Source organism: Canis aureus, chromosome 2 (genome assembly GCF_053574225.1).
Source record: "Canis aureus isolate CA01 chromosome 2, VMU_Caureus_v.1.0, whole genome shotgun sequence".
NCBI lineage: Eukaryota > Metazoa > Chordata > Mammalia > Carnivora > Canidae > Canis > Canis aureus.
Window position 1 is genome coordinate 90,193,894 of NC_135612.1, and position 21,222 is coordinate 90,215,115.

The window sequence follows — 21,222 nt, forward strand, 5'->3', positions numbered from 1 at the left end:
GTATGCGTCTGGGACTCGACCTTCCTCAGGTTTTATTTTTAACCACCCCCAAAGCATGAGAGGTAGGTTCTAGTGTCCTCGCGTGTGAAAATGAAATGCAGAGAAATCAACAGTTGTCAACAGTTCCGTCTTACACACCTAAACTAAGTGTTGCTGTATCAGTGATCTTTTTTTTTTTTCTTTTTCTAGATTCCATTGGGTAAAATCAAATGAAAGATTAAAACGTTGGAAAAAAAAAAAAAAGATTAAAACGTTGAGTTCTTGTCCCTGGGGGACTCTGCTGGCTACTTCTCCACGGGAGCCGCATCTCCTCCTCCTTCCTAGCAGAACCCGGACCCGGTTCGGTCACCCTCCCGTCCGAGAGGCCAGGGAGACACCCTGGCAGGTCTCAATCGGTCACTAGATGCTGTTTCTTAGGCGACTCTGGGTCTAGAGTCATGCACGTCATCTCAGTCGGTGCAGGTGATTCAAGAAAGGGATTTAGACTCCATTCGGCAGTGGGAGCGCTATCTCCTGCCTCTTTCTCATACCTCTTCCTTTTCTCTACTCCTCCTTTTTGTCTCTCACTCCCCCTGAATAGGAAGCAGGATGCATGAAGCCTCGATGGCACCGACGGCCGTTTGCAGACCAAGGGCAAAGTTCTAGGACGAGCTGCCCCTCTGGATGGGAAGACAGGGAGAAATTAAAAGCTGTGGCTCCACCTACCTGGGCAACTCCTGCTCTAAGAGAGGATAATTCTCCCTGTCGGAAGCCGGGTTCAGACAAGTGTCAGCTGCTTGCAGCCCAGAGCACGGACTAATCCGTTCATCATGACCCCTATGTTTGTAGAAGTACCGCATGCTAACCGACTGCACCATGGAGCTCCAATGACCACCTATTCTCCATACTTAAATGCTTTAGGTCTTGGTGGTACACTGAAGACAGCCAGCCCTTAACACCTAGGGAGCTACGTCCACAGACGGTCACACGGCGAGCCCCTGACATGAAGCATCACTCTGGGTGTGGTATCGTCATTCTGGCATTTCCAAAGTTTCGAAGAGACGTTCTAATTTTCAAGCACATTTAACAGGTAGGGAAAGCAGGCCAGAAGGGTGTTTCCCTCCCCGCACATTGCTAAAGCAAACCAGAGTCTGAACACCATCTTGTCTGCCACTGAAAGTTGGCTGTTTTTACTACCCAGCATGCTGACTCACATGCCATTTTTTAAGATTCTAAAATAAATTAACATAACACGTTCCTGTAATAAATATGATGAAACACAAGAACTGCAAGACTTGTTTACTTGGGCATATACACATGCTGTGTTTTTTTTTTTTTTTTTTTTTCCCAAAATGTGAACTATTTTAGAAATCACATACAGCATTAACTGAAGCTCTACTCCTTTTTCTGGCTGAATTTCTTTTTTTTTTTTTTTTTCTGTTTCAATGATAGAAATGTGGCCTGGAGGAAAACAATGCAAAGTCCTCGTTAAGTCTATATAACAAGCATTTGCTGAGTGCCTACTATGCACCTAACGACGTTAGCGAGGTGCTTTGGAAAGCACAAAAATGAAAAAGACTTAGCACCTGCCACCCGAAGCTTGAATTGTAGCGGAGAGAGGCACACACTCACTGTGCTATCAAACAGCTGTTACATAAAACTAATGGTGGCCTAAGAAGCCCTGTGAGGTGTGACTGCAAAGGAGCAGGCTCAGATGCAGCTCTCCAAAAAAAGCTTCAGAGAAGAAAGACACTTTGGAGTTCGTCATGCACCGTCCCAACGAAGCTCATTTAGTCAACCAGGCAGCTCCAGCCATGGGCCAGGACCTCAGATGGCAGTGAGATCAATTAAATATGACCCCTGCTTTATAACATTCTTGTGAGGTACAAGGCATACTACCAGGAAAAAAAAAAAAAAAAACAAAAAACAGATGGGAGATATTTCATCAGTCAGTACAGGATAAGGAACAAACATTCCCGAGAAGGATCATCTGTGCCAGCCTAGTGTGTGGGGCCTCTCAGTGAGAGCACTGCTCGCCTGAGGCATTGAGTACATAGGGACACACTTTCCTCTGTGAGACCAGGTAGGTCTTCCTGGTGGAGGAGGCACGATCTGGATCCTGGGTAGTAAACAGAAGTTTGCCTGCTAAAGAAGGCAGAGGAAATATCAGTAGCAAAAGTGCAGAGGCTCAAGGGCAGCGAGTTTACCTGTGTAACTCTTCAAGTACATGGCATGATAAAGCATCAGGAACTAGGACTGATCAGCGGGTGCCAAAATATCAGAAAATAGGAGTGATCACAGCAGGAGCCTGGACCACAGACACTGGGGGTGAGTCGAGCTTTAGAGAAAAGTAATAGTCCTGTTATTTACCAGCCCTATAACCACAGGCCAGTAATTCAGTCACCCACATCAAGCTACCATTATGCCATCTATAAACAGAGGCAGTGATACATATTCATCAGAATTCCTTTGGATGGAAGATATGGGAAAATGTTTTGTTGAATGTAAACCTTAATGCTGATATAGAAGATGATTTTTGACTAGGAAAATGACATAATCCTAGCTGCTGTATTTTATGAAGATACACCTGGCCATGGGGCTGCCATTTTGTCTGCCACGGAGCAGACAAAAACATCCTAGAACAGGGGATCTTAGCTCCTCTGGGAAATAAGCTAAAGAGAGGGAAAAGAGAAGATGGATGCATGTGGTCCTCAGGAGGAAGAATCAACAGAATCTGAAAAGAGAGGGGGAATGCGTAAGGTGACACCACAGGTTGGGATAAATAGCATGGGTAGCAGAGAGAAGGTGAACACCTACGCGCCTATAAATACCTATGCGCATTAGAAATGCATAGGGCCAAGATCAGGATTTAAAACAGACTATAAGGATGAGGCATTTTGTAGTATTTTTACCTAATTACAAAGACCCCGGCCCCCGGCCCCAGTCTGGTTTATACACGTGGTAAAGAGCACTGTGCATGTTCAAATCCCAGCCTGCCACCTGGGCAAAGTACACCACCTTCCGGGTCTCAGTTTTCTCATCTGTAACTTGGTTCATGTTGCTGAAGATCAAATGAGCAACTATTAATACGAATAAAGCACTCGGAAGAGCTCCCCGGTCACATACTCAATAGATGACAAAGCCAGCTGGGAGCCACTCAGCTGACTTCAACACTTCCATCCTCAGCACCACCTCTCCCCCTCCAATCAGAAAATATTTATCTGAGGGGAATGCAGGCCATGTTACGAGTAGGGCACCACGGCACCACGGTTCCTACACATTTGCTCTATAAAGCCTGCCTCTAGCAATACACATGAAATGCCTGTGTTTAATCCATTCCAAAAAAAAAAAAAAAAAAGGAGTGCTTTGATTTGGGGCAAGAAAAATAACAATGGGTAGCACGGTCTCCTGCATAGTCTGTAGGAGCCTCAACTACCTCAAGATGGTAGGCAGAGCACACTGCTGGGGGCAGGCGCCCCAAGTCCGTTGCCAAGTGGCCTGCGGGGCCAGGATCAGCAAGGGCTGCAGCCCCCCACCCCCGGTGCTCCACCTCCGGGGCGCCCCCGCCCCCCGCAGCTACCCAGCCGGGCTGTCAGGGGTGCCCGTCCCCAAAGGGCTGGATCCCTAAGGGGACAGAATGGGCTTTTATGTGCAGGCGCTGTGAATTCCTCTCCACCCCTCGGACAGGGAGACCATTTAAGTGGAAAGGAATAAATCGCTGGACTTAATACACTGACCAAACACAAAAGTCTAATAAAACTGTCAGAAGTACGTGCTCTAGACCGGCGGGGCCCGTTGGCAGCGCTGCGGGCGTGCGCCCAGCGACGGCGCGAGGCCGGCTGCCTCGGTTGCTTCCTATCCTTTCCACAGCTTCAATTCCCTAGTGATCTCGTAGCACTCCGTCGTGATCTTGTTTCATTTGCAGCTTAAAACACAGTGGTGGGGATCCTGGGTGGCTCAGCGGTTTAGCGCCGCCTTCGGCCCAGGCCATGACCCGGGGTCCCGGGATCGAGTCCTGCATCAGGCTCAGGCTCCGCAGGGAGCCTGCTTCTCCCTCTGCCTCTCTCTCTGGGTCTCTCATGAATAAATAAAATCTTTAAAAAATAATAAATAAATAAAACACAACGGCGCCCACACACAGACGTGTAAAAATAGCAGGAAATAACTGATAACTACGGTAAGACATAGCACTACCTTGCTGTCCCCCGGCTTCCTTAAACAGAACGGACACTTTGCATCAGGCGAGGACTGGTCCCACAGCCCCGTAGGAGAGCGAACCACACACTGACACGAGATACAAGAGACGTCTGATGGCGCAGCTTCACTGTCCCTCTCCTGAAACACAGCAGCAAGGCGCACGAGGGCGAAGCTCTGCAGAGGCTAGAGCTTCACGCGCCCTCGGCTGCTCGCGCGCGTGGGTCCCCCCGCGACCCTCTGTCCTGCGCGCACTCTGCCTTCGGTGACCATCGCGTGTCCGCATCCATGAAAACCGCTCCGGGGTGAAGAGATGAACCGGCCCAAGCCGTCGAGGAGCGTCCGGCCTAAGGAGGGGGCGCTGCTGACCAACTAATACTCATCAGATAAACCCTGAGCAATCTCTGTAACGTCCTGGACGTCGTCCAATACCTTTGATTTCCTAGGTAGAGGCGTGTGAATTGTTCGTGTGAGAAAGCGAGTGACCATGTCCGCGTGGGCGAAGGTGGCTCATGTTGGGTCTTTCCACAGCCCCGCGAGGGAGGGGTCCCCGCTCGCCGGGCAGGGCGGTGGCACCCCTGGATGGCAGCAGGCCCTGTTTGAGACGAAGCGATGCTGTGACCGGGGAGCAGCCAAGGCAGGTGCAATGTGAACGTTCCAGAAGCAGGGCTGGGGAGACAGAGAGCGCTGTCTAAAAGGAGAACCCGTGAAGCCGGTGAAAAGGAAGGAGGAAAGATCGCGTGGATCCTAACCTGTGCCTGCGTGGCCCGGCCTCCCATTCCGGTATCTGGCCTCCACCGTGGTCCTGGGCGCCGGCAGGGCTCAGCTAAGACCCTAAAGCGGTGACACACGATTTCAACAGACGGTGGCGGTAAAGGTTTGGTGACTTGGCCTCAACCTATTCAAGAAGCGTTCAGTCTATGATGAAAGATTTAACCTCCGCTGAACTGGGTGGCAGGTGCATCACATCCTCTAATCCTGTGCAGGACTCTCTGACGTTGCTGTTCTAATTACCTTCATCTTGAAGAAGAGGGAGTTGAGGCAGGAAGGTCAAGAAATGTCCTGCAAGCCACACAGTCAGGCAGCCTGGAAGCTGGGCTCCAAATTCTGGCAGACTGCACAATGTATGATGCTTTATGCTTTTAATAGAATCCAGGAGACAAATGTGTTTGTAAATACCAGATATGATGCAAAGTCAATTACTTTATTACTTTATTAAATCCATTTAATATCAGGTTTTGAAGTAGTTCGGTTTCAGCCATACCCTGGGATTTTCTTGGGGATCCCTCGATATTTAATAAGAACTGACAGTCAAAGCAACACTTTGAGAAGGGACCATGATTTTCAGTACAGATCAGAAGATCCTATCAGATACATGTAAAAAACTTGTCTTAGATTTATAGTATCACTAATTCTTTTTTTTTTTTTCCCTTTTATTCATGTCTCTAACCCATCATATCGAAGTTGTCTTGTCACCGAGTCCTGGAAAGACAGGTTTTGGAAGGAAATACCAAACCAATGAGCCTTTACGTTGAGTCCAAGTCCATCGACCATCCACAAGTTCTACATAACACACTTCTAAAAACTACTTTTGGAAAGTAGTCATTCTCCAGAAAAGCTAAAGATCACTGTTGTTATTTGGATTGGGTGGTACACACGGGGGAAAGACGGGGAGGGGGGGCCTGCAGAGCCAACCAACTTCAAGATGCGGGATATTTAAAAGTTGAACCGATTTCTTTTTTTTTTTTTTTTTGAACTGATTTCTTTATTGCGTGATGCCTCAGAGACAAGTACACTCATGTGCACCGCAGTCAGCACCGGGGATACGACTTGCGTTATTTCCCGACATATTAGCCACAGCAAAGTCTTCTCTTGGATGGCCCACTGAGGATCCTAGCACACACTAGGAATCCCTGTTTTGAAATATACTTCACATAAGGCAAGCTGAATAGAAATAAATACAAGGCACTAAAGTAACAAATGCTTGAGAAATGGGGGAAAAGAAGCATATTTAGAGGGGCGCCTGGGGGCTCAGGCAGGTAAGCACCTGCCGTGTGCTCAGGTCATGATCCCGGGGTCAGGGGCGCATCGGACTCCCTGCTTCTCCCTCGGCTTCCGGCCCTCCTTGTGCTCGCTCTCTGTCCCAAACAAATAAATGCATAAATAACAAATAAATGCATATAAATAAATAATAAAAGCAAATAAATAAATAAAAGAGCTATACTTACAAAGCATCTGACCCTGAATCCTCTTATAAGCATATAATTACGCACCTGCAATAGCTATCACACTCATGACCTGGAGGTGACATTTACTTGGAAATGACATATTTATCCACCGTGTAATGGTTTCGGGCGCTCAATCTATGATATTAAGCCAATATCTGGGTTTTCTAGTTGTTTTAAGCCACTCTGCTCTCTTGAAGTGAATATACAGTTTCTGAACAAGAAGGGGAATAAGACTGTCCACTTAAAAAACATCCCATTATATTTATAGTCCTTTTTTTGCCTCTTTGTCATACTCCGTTCACACCTTTATCTTATTTTCTCGAGCATCCCATCTTAGGGCGTCAGAAAGACGTCTGATAACTCAGAAAAGGACAAAAAATAAATAAAGTTGGTCATAGCTGGGCTTCCCTGTAAGACTGAGAAGAATGAGGAAAAATTCTTTCCAGACACCCTGAGGTGAGGACTCTTGCCCCGAAATACGGTAATTGATATCTGTCATGATTTTTCAAAGTAATTATTAGAACCACAAGCGCTATTCTTGTTCGCACAACTTCGCTTTTTTTCATCACGCTATTTGGTGCAGCAATTTCCCGAGTCAACTGAATTCCAGGGGATTACGCGGTGGGTGGGGAGAGGAAAAAAAGTATTTCCTTTTATCACATGTAACGCTGTTGCTTTCCCATTCCATCACGTTCCTGGGTAAGAACAGAGGAATCCAGGGTGGTCACTTGGAGTACCTGATTAACAACTTGCCTTGAAACTATTAATTAGGTGTGGAATTCATTCCCCTTAAAGACAGCGGCGGGGGGGGGGGGGGGGGTGGTTGTGGAGAAAAACCCATACCGACTCAGAAAAGTGAGCTCGCCTTTTGGAAAAAAGACTCCAGATTTCAGCTGCCTTCGGGGTATTCAGGTTCTGTATGCTCTACTCTCCCCGAAAGGTCAGGGAAATTAATTGTCCAGGGCACACAGTGCATTTCCCGGGCAGAGTGATAGAAAATGATGGTCCCTACTCTCAAACCTGCTACAATCAGCAGCTGATAACACAGCTATGGGCATACCCGGCATCAGCCAGCACCATTTCTCCTCCTTGGATTTGCCTTGTTTGACTTTTTAGCTCACCTCACACTCCCATTAGTGACGTTTGCGAGGCAGGTGATTACTGAAACTACTTCAATGGTAACGCTACTTCCCTCATACTGAGGGATTACCAAGTATCAGGATAACCACTTAATAATGCATCACCATAAAATCTCCCTTAATCGCCTTTTTTTTTTTAAATCCAAACCTTCAAACAATTCACATTTAATGCCAAAGCATTGCAAAACACAGGCAGGCTGTATTTATCCAGAAAAGAAACCGGCTTTATTTTTTTTAATTGCTAATAAGAGAGAACAATCCCAAAATCACTAATCCACAATATAATGATCTAATTCCTGGTTTATTACCATGAATAATTCCACCCCTGTGATTCCTGCAAGTCCTGTGAAGGGTTCCCTATACATTTCTGAAAAAGAGCTGGAACAGTGTGATATATTTTGATCTCGTTCCCTCCTCTCAATCATGTTTGAGCATTCCCTAGAGACGGGGAAGCCCGTGCTAAGTTCTGGGGAGAGGAGGTGGACACACCACATGTGCTCACCCTCTTATCTGACTTACTATAGACTTTCATGAGCAAAGAAACTCATCCTCAAAAAGAGATCAAGCGCCCCTGCTCAGCATCTGCAGCCAGGGGTGACCAACAGAGCTAGGAGTGTTAGCTAGGCAGGCTGTCTTCTGACTTTTCTCATCCAGCCTTCTTTTCACAATGTATTTCATTCCAAGTTCAAGCTACTGTTAATTATTTTCAGGTTTAATTTCCATCAACATTCAGTTGGAAAGTATTGATTAAGCAACCTGCATTGGGCGAGATGCTGTATGTAAAACAAAGACAAACACGGGACAGGAGTCTTTGCAAAGTTAACACACACGTTACGATTAAAGAATATGTTACTGCACATTATACGACACAGGAAATAACAGTTGTTTTAAAAGTCAAAAAAATAAAAATAACATAAAATACAGCATTTACCGTGTATCAAGCATCCAACTAAGCCTTGTTTACTGAAAACTGACTCCATACAGCACTTCCAGGAAGTAAATTCCATTATCCTCTCTCTTTTTTCTTTTTTTACACAAGGAGAAACTGAGGCACGGGGAAGGCAACTGAATGACATTCTGAAATCTACACATTAAGTGATTCACATCTACACAGTCACGTGACGGTCTGTACTCATAACCACTACCTTATAATCAAAGATCATCTGGCCATAAGGCACTGAAGCAGTTGAGAGGGTCTCACGAAGGAGGGGAGACTTATTATACCCACAGGTGAACTATGCTGCCATAAACTGGCAGCGAGACTGGAGGCCACAAATGTGTGAGGACTTCCGGGAAGCAACCGCTGGGATGCAGTGCGCATGCTGTGATCACAATGATAAAGCTGAAGAAGTAATACAGAACTAAATACTAATTGGTCCTAAAAGGCAGGCAAGAGAGTTCTATGCAAATAGGAAGTTAATTTTAACTCACCTAATCCCTGTGGAGTAGGATGCAGAGTATTTCTAGATATCCTATCTCCCCATCTCATTATATTCAACAGTTCCTATTGAATAGCCATCAAATGTATTCATTGAAGCATTATTGTTTGTATTTAGAGCAGTTATTTCTATTTTTTAAGACACAGACTCAGAAACTTTACCTGCAATAAATCCCAGAATCTTTCTTTTTATTTACTAGTTGACGATTCCAAATAACTAATGTATAAACCTTGACACTCACTTTCTCAGTACAAAAAAAGCGTATCATGGCCTTTTTTTTTTTTTTTTTTTTTTTTTTTTAGCACAAAAGCAACATAATTATGTTTAGTGGAATTTCCTATACTTCCCTAAATTTATATTCCTCAAGCATCTTGAACATTCACAAACTGTGTACGTTTCTCTACCTCTCAGGATCCCCACTTCCCAAGCACACACACTTCACAAGCACACAACAACCTGGTTGGCTTGGAATAGCTATTAGTATAATGGACTATATCATTTAGAACATCTAGCTATCCAGTCTGTTAAAAAAACAAAATTTGTTACCTCTCCCTTTCACTAATTTTTAACCGCTGAGCATTTTGTGTCTGGCAACCATCTCAGTCTAAAGGTGGATCCTCATGTGAAGGAAATAAGCCTCAAAGCAATAGTCCTACTTAGAGGTTTTTGTTACTCAATTTTGGGTAGACAAGGAGCTTTAAAAAGAAAAAGATCAATGTGGGTTTAAAAAAAAAAAAAGGAACGTTTTGGAGAAAAGCTGAAATTTGATAGAAGGAGAACATTTAACATTGTAGAAAGTGCCCATACTAAGTTCAGCAGTATTTTGTGAATGAGAATGTAATTCTTGGTTCAAAGCAGGGCTTTCTATTAAGAGATTTTAATAACATTCAATCCTTCTTGAACTCTTTTACCATGAATAATACAGAAAGCAGGTTTTATCCTGAGGCATTTGAGTTTAAACTTTTAAAAAAGGGATAAACATTTTTAGTTGCGGTATGAATAAAAATAGTGTCCTTAGAAAAACTACAGCAGGACATTTATTTCTGGAAAAACAAAAAGATTTTACTTTCACAGCAAATAACTGTAAATATTTTTTACAGTTTCATATTTTTGAATATATGCAGTTGCATATCCAGATAAAATGAAAGGAGTTAAGATATAAATTCTAATATTACTTTTAGAAAAAACACAGTGAGTGAGTGAGCAGCTGTCTCTGGCAGTACATATCATACTTTCCAAATGTTATCAATTTGCTTCAAACTCTTCCTTTTAGGTAACTGCTAAAAGATGAAAAGTAAATCAAAGATGAAAAATAAATCAAGGAATTTGATAACATGTAATATTTTCATAATTAATGAAGCACATCTGAAGTTTCACATTAATTCATATTTCATCCTGTCTATATATATGTTTTTTAAATCATGATAATAGCTACCACCTATTAAATAATCATGATGATAATATAATAACAAGGGACCTTTTTCCCCTATAATTTGCTTGCCTGTGACTACATATTTTGACCCCAATTCTTAAAACAGTATAACTACAGTGGTAGCTTAAAAGATGTAAAAATGTGTATAATCAGTATGCTAAACATGAACTTCTTATGATAAACTAATGGGCAATTTCAAATGTTTTGCGGTAGGAAGCGTAGACCGTAAATTAAATAAATATTTAAACATTACACACGTTGACACAAAAATAAAGTGTTTAATTAAGACATATTTTAATATATTAGTCTAGAAACCTTTTAAATAGGCACGCCAGATTTAAAATGTGATTTAAATTAATATTTCAGAAAAAAAGGGGTCAAGGTTAAACTGTTTGTCTTCCTTAAAAAGTTTATAATGTCTTTTGTGTCTCTACTTACAAAAAGAAATCTCAATGAAACTTGGATATTAAAACCTCCCAGGAAACCAACAATAAAAGCTGCTAAGAATTTCACAAGTTTTTTTTTTTTTTTCCTTAGGTGTTAATTAAATGATCATTTAACACTGCAATGTAAACACAACATTTTCATCTCCTGACAGCACAGCCTATTATAAATCCAGGGTAATAAAAGTCTTGGTGTTAACGCTCTGAACCAAGTTCCCACCACACTCTGAGATGCCTTGTCGTGTCTAAGGTTAAGCATCTAGACACAAAACAAAGCTTGCGCCTACTCGACTTCCAGTCCAATTTTCCCATCGCCCAGTGACCTAGGTAACACTTTGAGCAATAAAGAATAAATTTAATTTCTCCAGCATTTTGTGAGGATTAGGAACAATTGTTGGCTTGCAATGACTTTTTATCCTTGGATTCTTTTTCCTCCAGAGCATTCCTCCGGTCCTAAAAGAGAATTCTGATGGTTTAAGACATAGAACAAACAGAACTTTAAATTAGGCTTTTTTCAATCAATTGGAACTGTTGGAGGGGAAGCAATCAACCTTTCTCTGTGCTGTTCTCAGCTATTCACATACTTCAAGCTTTAATCTTTCACTAGTTGAAGAAACCTATCATGACGGGGCAAAGCTATCTTTTCCCATTCTGTTTCCAGACGTATTTATTTCTCTTTTCTTTAAGTTTTTTTTTTTTTTTAAACACTTAAATCAAGTTGCCATACTTAGCTGTACACATTCATTTGGGGGAGATTTCAAGAGGCGCAGATGTTCTCTTAATAACATTTCACACAGGCATGTCCTACACTACACCACGGGTGTTGCCACCAACAGGCCTTTTTACTTTTCATTGCTTCCTTCTCTAGAATGTCGTTCTTAAGAAAAAGAAAAAGAAAAAACTCTTGTCCCAAAGTTTCTTACATCCATCAGCATTAACCAAATATTTATCATGATTTTTCAACTTTCTACTAAGAATTCAGTGATAGCAATTAACTGGGTTATGGGTAGCAGGTAATAAAGAGGAGACACACCACATTGCCTCTGCCTGCAAAGCTTATGTACATGCGAAAAGTAATGGAGTTACAATAAAAACAAAACGAAACAAAAATAGCTTCTGGCTCAGATCTATTTCATTATCAAATATTGTTTAAATCCAAAGTGCTAAACGATTTGCAATTTGCACTGCATTCTGACATATGTTTAATCTAAAAATGCACTTACAATCACATATGCAGTTTATGTAAAGATGACAGACTGTTCCACAGATCACATCATATTTGCATATTACAAGATCAATGGGTTAATTATCTTAGATGGTTTTAAAGATTGAAATTTTAATTAGCAATAAAAATGTTCTTTAGGAACATATGCAAATCTTCTTGATAACTTTTAGAATAGTTTATCTGTAGTTTAAGGAGCGTAGGCAGTTTTTGCGGGCGAACTCCTATTTTTCCCTCATTTATTTACCAAAAAACATCATTAAAACAACCACCCAAATATGTACACTAACACAGTTTCTGAGTCATAGTCTCTCTTTCTACAGCTAATTCACTCTATACAGGAATTTTAAAACTACATGAATCATCAACTGGGAGAGGGCAGGAGATCTCATTAAGAACATTCTGGCCTTAATGTACCTTGTGTGGCCAAGTAAGGAGAAACAAGATGATGCAAGTGCACATTTTATGTTAATTTGTAGTGGTAAAAAAATTAATGTGGCTGTGCTTCTGCATGTGTTACTACATCGACAATAATTGCAAGACAGAGGTGAAACAGAACAAGGAGATTTGCTGACTGGGCAAGTTGCAAAGACATCTGTGTGACTATTATTTTCATCTTTGCAAGGACAAGATAATAATCATACAATTTCTATCACCCTGGGACGTTGGCAATGTTCTTTTGAATATAGAATCTTGAAACATCCTCAGGAGGAAAACATGATCATTCCCATTTTAAAGATACGGAAACTAGACTCCACAGGCGTCACCTGATTCCCAAAAATAACAGAGCTGCTAATATCTCAGTAGGTATTCAAACACCAGTGTTTTATGTCCTCTCTTATGCCACACACTGGTTGATTTCAGTGTCTTAAGACATAACATAAATATATTAAAATTAGCTAACAGAACTACAATCCGATGGGCCCTTATTCCTACAATTATTTTTGCCAATTTTGGTCACCAAATTATATCCTTGAGACTGCAGTGGCAATTCTAGGACTTATCGCCGAATTTTAAAATGTTCGCTTGATGATGTGTACTGAAAAAACATCTCTTTGACATGAAAACCATAGACTTAAATTCACGTGTCAGCAAACGCAATCACTGTTGCAGAACTAAGTTTTAGTTTACATGTCGCAGGTCAGACGTTAGCGGTGGCCGAGGCCCACGGACACCACATACCAGCATCCATCACGGTCCTCTCTCTCCAGCTGCAAACCGGCCTACCGCGAGCGCCTGCTGGTGGACGCAGACACCTTTACACCCGGGACACAACCGTTTGCACAAGTCGGCCACTTGGACGGGAAGGATTGCTGCCCGGGTGCACGGCAGGTGCTGGGCACCTAGCAGGAGCCTACCAACTTCGGACCCGTCTCAGCAGCCCCCCTTCTACTTGTGATCTCTCGCAAATAAAACTACCGACACGAGGCCCGGCAAGCCTCCCAAGCACGGTGTTCGTCTCCGTCACATGGGTGACTTCGAGGTCACCGGAGCACGTGTGGATTTTATTTTTATTTATTTATTTATTTATTTTTTTTACGTGTGGATTTTAAAACAGAATCACAAGTCAGTGCTACGGGCGGCCGCCTCCCTCCCGCACGCCAAGTGGCGAGGGCGACTCTGAAGGAGCCCGGGTACCCGCGCGGCGAGGCTGTGTCTGCACACTCAAGACTGGCTCGTGCAATCGTAATCTTTTCAAATTAAATGCTCCCCCTAAAGCTCCATTCTTCAAGGGGCAAGAGCAGAGCCCCCGGGCCCCGTAACAGTGAGGTTACGGGCCCAACAGTGGGCCTTGGTGTTTCCATCACGGGTGGTTAGCGGGTTTCTAAGTTTTATCTCATGTACGTCCAGGGTCTCAGTTTCCAAAGTCAGTCTGTCGGGCCCGCGGAGCCCGGGGGGGAGCCTTGGGGTGAACAACGGTACAGAGAGTGCACCCCAGCGTCTGCGCCTTGGCAGCGGCAAGGGACAGGAAGGGAGCAGCGCCCGGATGGGGCAGCTCGGCCAGTGGAGCTGTGGGTCCGGCCAGACAACGGTAACCCTGGCAACTGCAACCTGCCATCCTGCACAACCCGGATTTACTGGGCAGGGCCACCGCCCGGGGAGGGGGAGGGAGGCAGAGCTCCGCACCTGACACCTCCCCGAGCCCACGCCCACGCCTGAACCAGGGCAGGCAGACAAGAACTCGAGGAATTCTGACACAAGCTCCGCCCTGGTACTCCGCGATTATCCCTGGATACAAGCCCCCTCGAGACGAAATCACACGGTTTTATAGAAATGTAGGATTATAGCAAGGTAATGAATATTTTGCCGAAGCGAAAAACGGGTTATTTTTATTTTGCGCGTGTCTACCCAGACCCTCCAATGTTTAGAAGACCTGAGGGGACTAAACATTTAATTAGCCGAGTTACCCTTTAAATTTAATTTGGCTCTCTATTATTCCTAGTGCCTTCCCAGGGTTGCTGTTTGCTCATTCACGTTACAAACCCTGAACCCGACGGAGATTTAATTCAATATATCAAACACTTACTGAGAGGTTTCTAAAGGTCAAGCCTCATACTAGGCCCTGGGGACATAAAAACAAAACAAAACAAAACATGTTTTCATAACAAATGTTTGTCAGCATGTATATGCATAATCATAGAAAAGTCGGTGAATAATAACTGACAAGTTTACTAACGGTTGTGTCTGGATGGCAGGATAATGAATAATCTCCACTTCCCTTTTTCTATTTTTCTGGATTGTCCCAACTTTTTAACCCAAGGATATGTATGTTACTCTTGTAACTATTAAAAACCAAAAACAAACACTAAAGCTCCTTCTACGGGGCGAGACAAAAGGGAAATAAAGACAGCTCCCCTGTATATTTGTCATACTTCGCGAATGAATTTTTACCATAATGAAACAAAAATTTGTTTTCTTCTAAAAATAAAAAAAGTTCTATTATTATTAAAAACAACGTTAAGCATCTGCGATCCTATCTGACAGTCAATGAACTGCGACCTGACCAATCAGATTAAGCGGTCAAAATCTATTTGTCTCAGGTAAGTAGTCACTAGGCCATAAAAAGAGCCCTTGAGTTTAAAAATACTATTTATAATGCTAGATAATTCAGAGACTCCAAAACTCACTGGGGAATAATAAATGCCACTTGTGAACCAGAAATACAAAGGTTTTTATTCAAAGAAGTAGAGAAAATGGATCACTGGGACTCATGCATTTAATTTCATTTGTTAGTTTTGTTTTGTTTCAGTACACACCAGTGAAAAATGAGTTTCTGCAGTACTTAAGCTTATGTTAGAAGTCTGGGTAAATATAATAATACTCAAAGAAATAAACTGAAAACCACAAAACAAATATTTATAACCAAAAGCTTGACCGCAGTAGTCCCAACGAAATTCCTCTCTAATGAGCCCGGATTAGTAGCTGCAAACTCCAGCTGAAAAGTGTGAATCACTCACTGGTAAATCACCTGTAAGGTTACATTTATCAGGAAGATTTGTACATGCTACTCATATACATAATTGCCACTCATAAATCTCAGACAATCACGGTCGCCCATTTCGAAAAGTCGCTAAAATCTCCGTTGACCAGCTCCAGATTGTTCCAAAAATAATTTTTTTCACTCTTAGGTCGATAATAAAAATGCAGCATCGGTTTTGGAGGAGGAGCAACAGGGAGAATGGCGTATCTGTGCAAGTTAAGGAAACCATGTGCTGTCTCTTTTAACCTCCAACCTCTGGCCCTTTGCTTTCCCTTTACTTACACTTTCCATCTGTCAACAAGTGCTTGTAATTTTATTACACTGTCCTGTCGTTTATGCAGAGTTGGTATTATTTTACAGAGTTCTGTTAATGGACTGGATAAATGGTAATGCTATTTAAACTAGTCTCCTGCTCCAACAAACACAGCTGCAACTGTACTACTATTTCTGAGCAAACATCTTGACCTGAACATGTAGTGCTCTCTGAACCCGTCCAAAGAGAAATTGGAGCAGACAGCAAAGGAAAAGCATATTTGGCCGCTAGCAGCAACCAACCGTGTCGAATCATAATTCATATACAGTGTACCCTCTTTTTCTTTTATATTGCATTTAGAGTCCAAAAAAAGCATGTGTGCTGCTTCACCTGGCATCTCATTTTCAGCCAAGAGTCAAATGGTGATTATTCATTATAAACGTGAGAAGAAAATCTGCATAATGTCCAGTACATCAGACTCTTTTTAATCTAAGTACACTGTGATAAAAAAAATCAAACACCAGTAGGATGAAGCACACAATAAACTAGTGCACGTCTTCAGCGGTTGTAGACCAGGATTAAAAAAGAGTATCAAATAAGGGGGAAAGTATTAGCTAAGGCGGTAAGTCAGAAAAAGAAACAGAGATGGTAATGAGAATCATGCAACAACTGATAAGAGAAAATAAATTATGAATTTGTTTCTTTCATGAATTCTAGATGTGCGTGCCTCTGCTACATTATATGGCAGGCAATTAGGGATCGCTTAATTTGTCGGTGCAGCGATGAGTCAAATACCTTCCCTGTCCCAACATATTTTCTCTGTTATGTATCAGAAATCCTGTATCCTTTGTTCTGTCACTTATCCCTCTTGTGAAAGATTCATTTTTCAGTGAACATTTTAAAGGACATTTGTGTTTTCATATTTCTGCACATTCTCCCATCTGTGAGAACATTTGTTTTGGGTGAACTGCGAGGCACCTGTATCACATGATGAAAATCTGAACCTGAACCCTTCCTCTTGGAGCTCACGCTGGCTAGGCGGTCAGGCTCACAGGCTTTACTCATGAAAGACGTTTGATGGTGGTTGTTTATTCCACTTAACGATCATCATCCTAAAGAAGTAGCTTAGAGCTTAAAACATGTGGCTTATAACTTATCTACTCAAGAAGGAGACCACTGGTAACCACTCACTAAATCTAACGCAGGTGGGACTACAGTGCCTCCACTCAAACAATCACTGACCTGAGGATGGAGAAAAAAAATTACACCAGTTTCCACGTGTCTTTAGTACTTATGTCACGTGTTAAGCCCCAATCGATATTAAACATTATGCCATCAGCCCCTAACTCCGGGGATGTCAAAGCACTCAAGTCCCTCTTGCAACTACTTCTAAGAAATAAAGTCTTATCTCCCAGAACTTCCCAGGGGAAGTCACGCTAGCCAGACAGGGACATCACAACTCCGAATGCATTTTCTAGCTGCCCATTTTCCCAGTGTTTACATGCTTTTTTTTTTTTTTTTTTTTTTGGTGTATAAGTCTATGAACTTAATTTTTTTTCTTTTTTTTTTAATTGGTGTTCAATTTACCAACATACAGCATAACCCCCAGTGCCCGTCACCCAATCACTCCCACCCCCCGCCCTCCTCCCCTTCTACCACCCCTACTTCGTTTCCCAGAGTTAGCAGTCTTTACGTTATGTCTCCCTTTCTGATATTTCCCACACATTTCTTCTCCCTTCCCTTATATTCCCTTTCACTATTATTTATAATGAACTAGGAAACACTGCCTGAGAGTTTTACAGGTTCTGTTTCTTTCATTCATCTCTTGAAGCTATCAGTTTCTTTTCGCATGGCAGCTCCCTAAAGTTGGACAATCATAACAAAATATGAGAGAACACCCCTTGGCCTGCTACGTGATATTGTCAAAGTGGGAAAAAAAAAGTTCAACAATATAATTTGCCGATAGAGGATGCGGTACTGTATTACACCACCTGAAGCCTTCCAAGAGAAGTAATCCAACTACTTCTAGACTAAAAACCATATATTCTTGTTCCTCAGAGACTGTGCAGAAGTGAATTTTCCCTTCTTAAAATTTTTTTAAATTCTTAAAATTTAAGAATTTTTCCTTCTAAAAGCTTAGTGCTTTTAATTGTAGATGACAGTCCTCATTTAAATTATACTTTCCTGGCTTCAAAGAAAATCGAAAATGTCCCAGATTGGGGCGGACTGCACATATATGGACACTATTAGCAGAGCAGTGGTTTCGTATCCTTCATTGTACCGGAGCCTTGAAGCCAATGCTTCAGTCTCCTCAATCACAGCAACTTAAAGCGGAAAGCAGAGTGACTACGAAAACCATCCCTGTGGCCCATCTTGGAAGCTAAGCAGAAATACTTAAGTAGAAATATCAACTTCTATATATACATGGAATCTTTTTTTTTATTTCTTTAATTGGAGTTCAATTGCCAACATTTAGCATAACCCCCAGTGCTCATCCCGCCAAGTGCCCCCTCAGTGCCTGTCCCCCAGGCACCTCCACCCCCCTCCCCTTCCACCACCCTTGTTCGTTTCCCAGAGTCAGGGGTCTCTCATCATCCATGGAAGCTTTTTAATGGCCTATCTCCTAGTTCCTTAGTCAAAACAGTCCTTACAGAAACGCTTATTTAAAAGTCAATCTTCAGGTTTGGTTTTCTTCTCAATTTGCTTGACTTGAGCTGAGTAACCGGCGGGGAGCACGGGGAGGGGAAGCCCTGCCCGGGGACCTGGGCCGCGCTGGGGGAGGGCGCCGGGGCCCAGGGCCAACCCTCCGCAGCCAAGGCCTCAGGGGCCCAAGGAGCCAGGCCGCTGCTGGCCTAGAGGACGCTCCTCCTCCTGCTATGACCGTGACAGCGACGGGCCCCGACGGAGCCAGGCTGCGGGCGCCCCTCCCCGCGAACGGAGCCCGTGGGGGAGGCTGGGGCGCAACGTCCACGAACGCCACCGATCGTGGTTATTTATTCTTCCCACGCTCTGTAGCTTAGCTCCCATCTGCACGGAATCATTTGTATGGCTGAAAATCTAATTTTAAAAGCTTTCAAAAATGTGTTTTCGCCATCCCATCTTAGGTCAGCGAACAAGCATTCCAGGGAGGAAAGACTGATTCTGCCTAAAAGTTACATGACGCTCCTTCCAAACACGTACTTCCCTTAACACCCTACGACAGAGTTGTTACGAGACCTTTACAGCCATTCCTATTGCAGAGTTTGGAATTCTGGTTTTAAAAGGAACATTTAAGAGGAAATTTACAGGCCTCTTTAAATACCTTATAATAATATTTCCAGACTAATAAACACTACTCCAGTACAGAAACAATGTCAAGAAGGCTGACACTAAGAACCCGAACTTTACAAGGAAACACTGCCAACTTCCTCTGAAAAGGAAACACAGTGGCAATTTTCCCCTCCAGACCTTAATCAAAAGTTTCCGTAAAGAAGTAAGGTAAATCTCCTCACCACCGCACAACCAAGAGACAATAATACAATTACAAGGACACAGACAGAAACCACTAAATGCTGACCAAATACAACAACTGAAACCACTGGAAAACCAATCATAAGCTTCCATAAGACCAAAAAAAAAAAAAAAAAAGAAAAGAAAAGAAAAGAGAGGTATACTCTTAATCCATTAATCTACCGGTGAACAGATTCCAGGAGAGCACAAGGAAACAGATCCAAAATACATTTAATAAAATACAAGGTACTACCCGAAGCAACAATAACCGTTTCTGTCTACTTACAGCCTGTACAGCTTCGAAGTCCCAAGAAACAGCAACTCAGGAAACAGCTGAAGGTGATTTCTGTTTAAACGCCTTTTGAGAAAAACAAAAACAAAGCATACGTTACACACAAAATACCCAACAACCAGTCTGTGATTTAGTCGTGTCATGCCTCATCCTGTTTCAGGGAAGAAAGAAATGACATTCAAAAGAACCCAAGCATTGCAAATCAGAAGTTGGTTACACCTTGTGTCACCTGACTCTTTAAAGCAATTTTCCATTACGCTCACCCGGATGACTCCCCGGGCCTAAGCCCTAGCCTCACATCCCGTGCAACATCAGTCATCCAGGATACACACGATGAAAAAGGGTTTCTTGACTCAGACTCTGGTGTCTGGGTTAGGTGTGTGCAGTACACAGCACAAATGCCACCGTGAACGGTGCCCTAAAAAAAGATTCATGTGCTGTCCCAGATGACCTAAATTTTCAGCCAAGGCATTATGGGGAGATGGAAATTTCAATTTTGTGAGCATCTTGCTTAGTTGGGGGAAAAAAAAAAAAACTGTGAAAAACTGTCAGCATGATTTGTCCCTATGGGCGAAAGCAGAGGAAAAACCACAGAGGTCCAAACCTAAACCCACAATTCTTGACCCTTAGCTAAAAACAAGGCCGGCTTATAACCAATCATGGTGGCTAGAAATGCTTAGATAATGCTTTTTTAAATGTTTACCTGATATGAATTTAAATTTAGAATTTAGAAAAAAAAATGTAACTGCAACTAATTCATGCCCTGATGCCATGTAACGGAGTTCTCCTGGACCGTGGACGTTCGTTAAAGAGTTGGGAAGTCTGATTCGCCTTAAGTGGGCAACCTGACCTGATTTCGGGCAACCGAAATCAGTAAAAATAATGTCCATCCCCCTGCATTTTCCAAAGTTAAATAAAATAATGATAGGCTGATGCAAAACATGGACACTTAAACGATTTACAAGTTGCTATAGCTCTAGACGAGAATAAGAAGGTCCAGAAAATTAATGTCATATTGAAGAACCTGGAGCTATTTCTTGAGCCTTAACTATAAATGTTAAGAGGACAGGAAGAGAAAGCATATCCATCTTGACATATGTAAATGGTCATCAGATAGGAACAAAATTATACTTATTTAATCTCCAGAGGGCAGAAATGGCACTAGTTTGATTATGAGTCTTAAGAAAGTAGATGATAAGAAGACCTTTCTAAGAATTAGAAAATTTCCAAAAACTAGAAGAAATGGAATGACCTGCCTTGAGGAACTCTCAATTTTTTAATTCCATTTATATTCAAGCAGGGGCTATGCATTTGCTTGTTATTTTTTTTTTCTCGCAAAGGACATAATAAAAAGAAATCCTGCGCTAGGCGAAAAATCGCACCAGGTGAACTTCAGAACTTCTTCCAACTCTAAAATGCCACGAGGCAATGATGAAAACCGTGACTTTCGTTACACAAACTCGCGTTATGAAGAAGTTGACCATCTACGGAAACACTCTCAGCTTAATAAAATGCACACCCATAAAAAAGGAGGCCAAGACAATTAGGCGGGGAAATAGTAAAATTAGTGGCAAAAGAGTGGAATTTCTTCCCACTTACACAAATTTATTTAAACAAAGCAGACAACAAGG

At 42.5% G+C, this 21,222-nt stretch overlaps 1 protein-coding gene across 5 annotated transcripts in view; it reads right to left on the reverse strand.

Moving 5' to 3' along the window:
• SLIT2 (slit guidance ligand 2) overlaps positions 1-21,222 on the reverse strand; it is a 347,237-nt gene that overhangs the window by 312,897 nt on the left and 13,118 nt on the right. For all 5 annotated transcript variants that reach the window (XM_077881285.1, XM_077881294.1, XM_077881275.1 and 2 more), the window contains one exon: positions 19,586-19,657. In XM_077881285.1, coding sequence (XP_077737411.1) covers positions 19,586-19,657 — 72 coding nt within the window. The remainder of the gene's footprint in view (positions 1-19,585; positions 19,658-21,222) is intronic.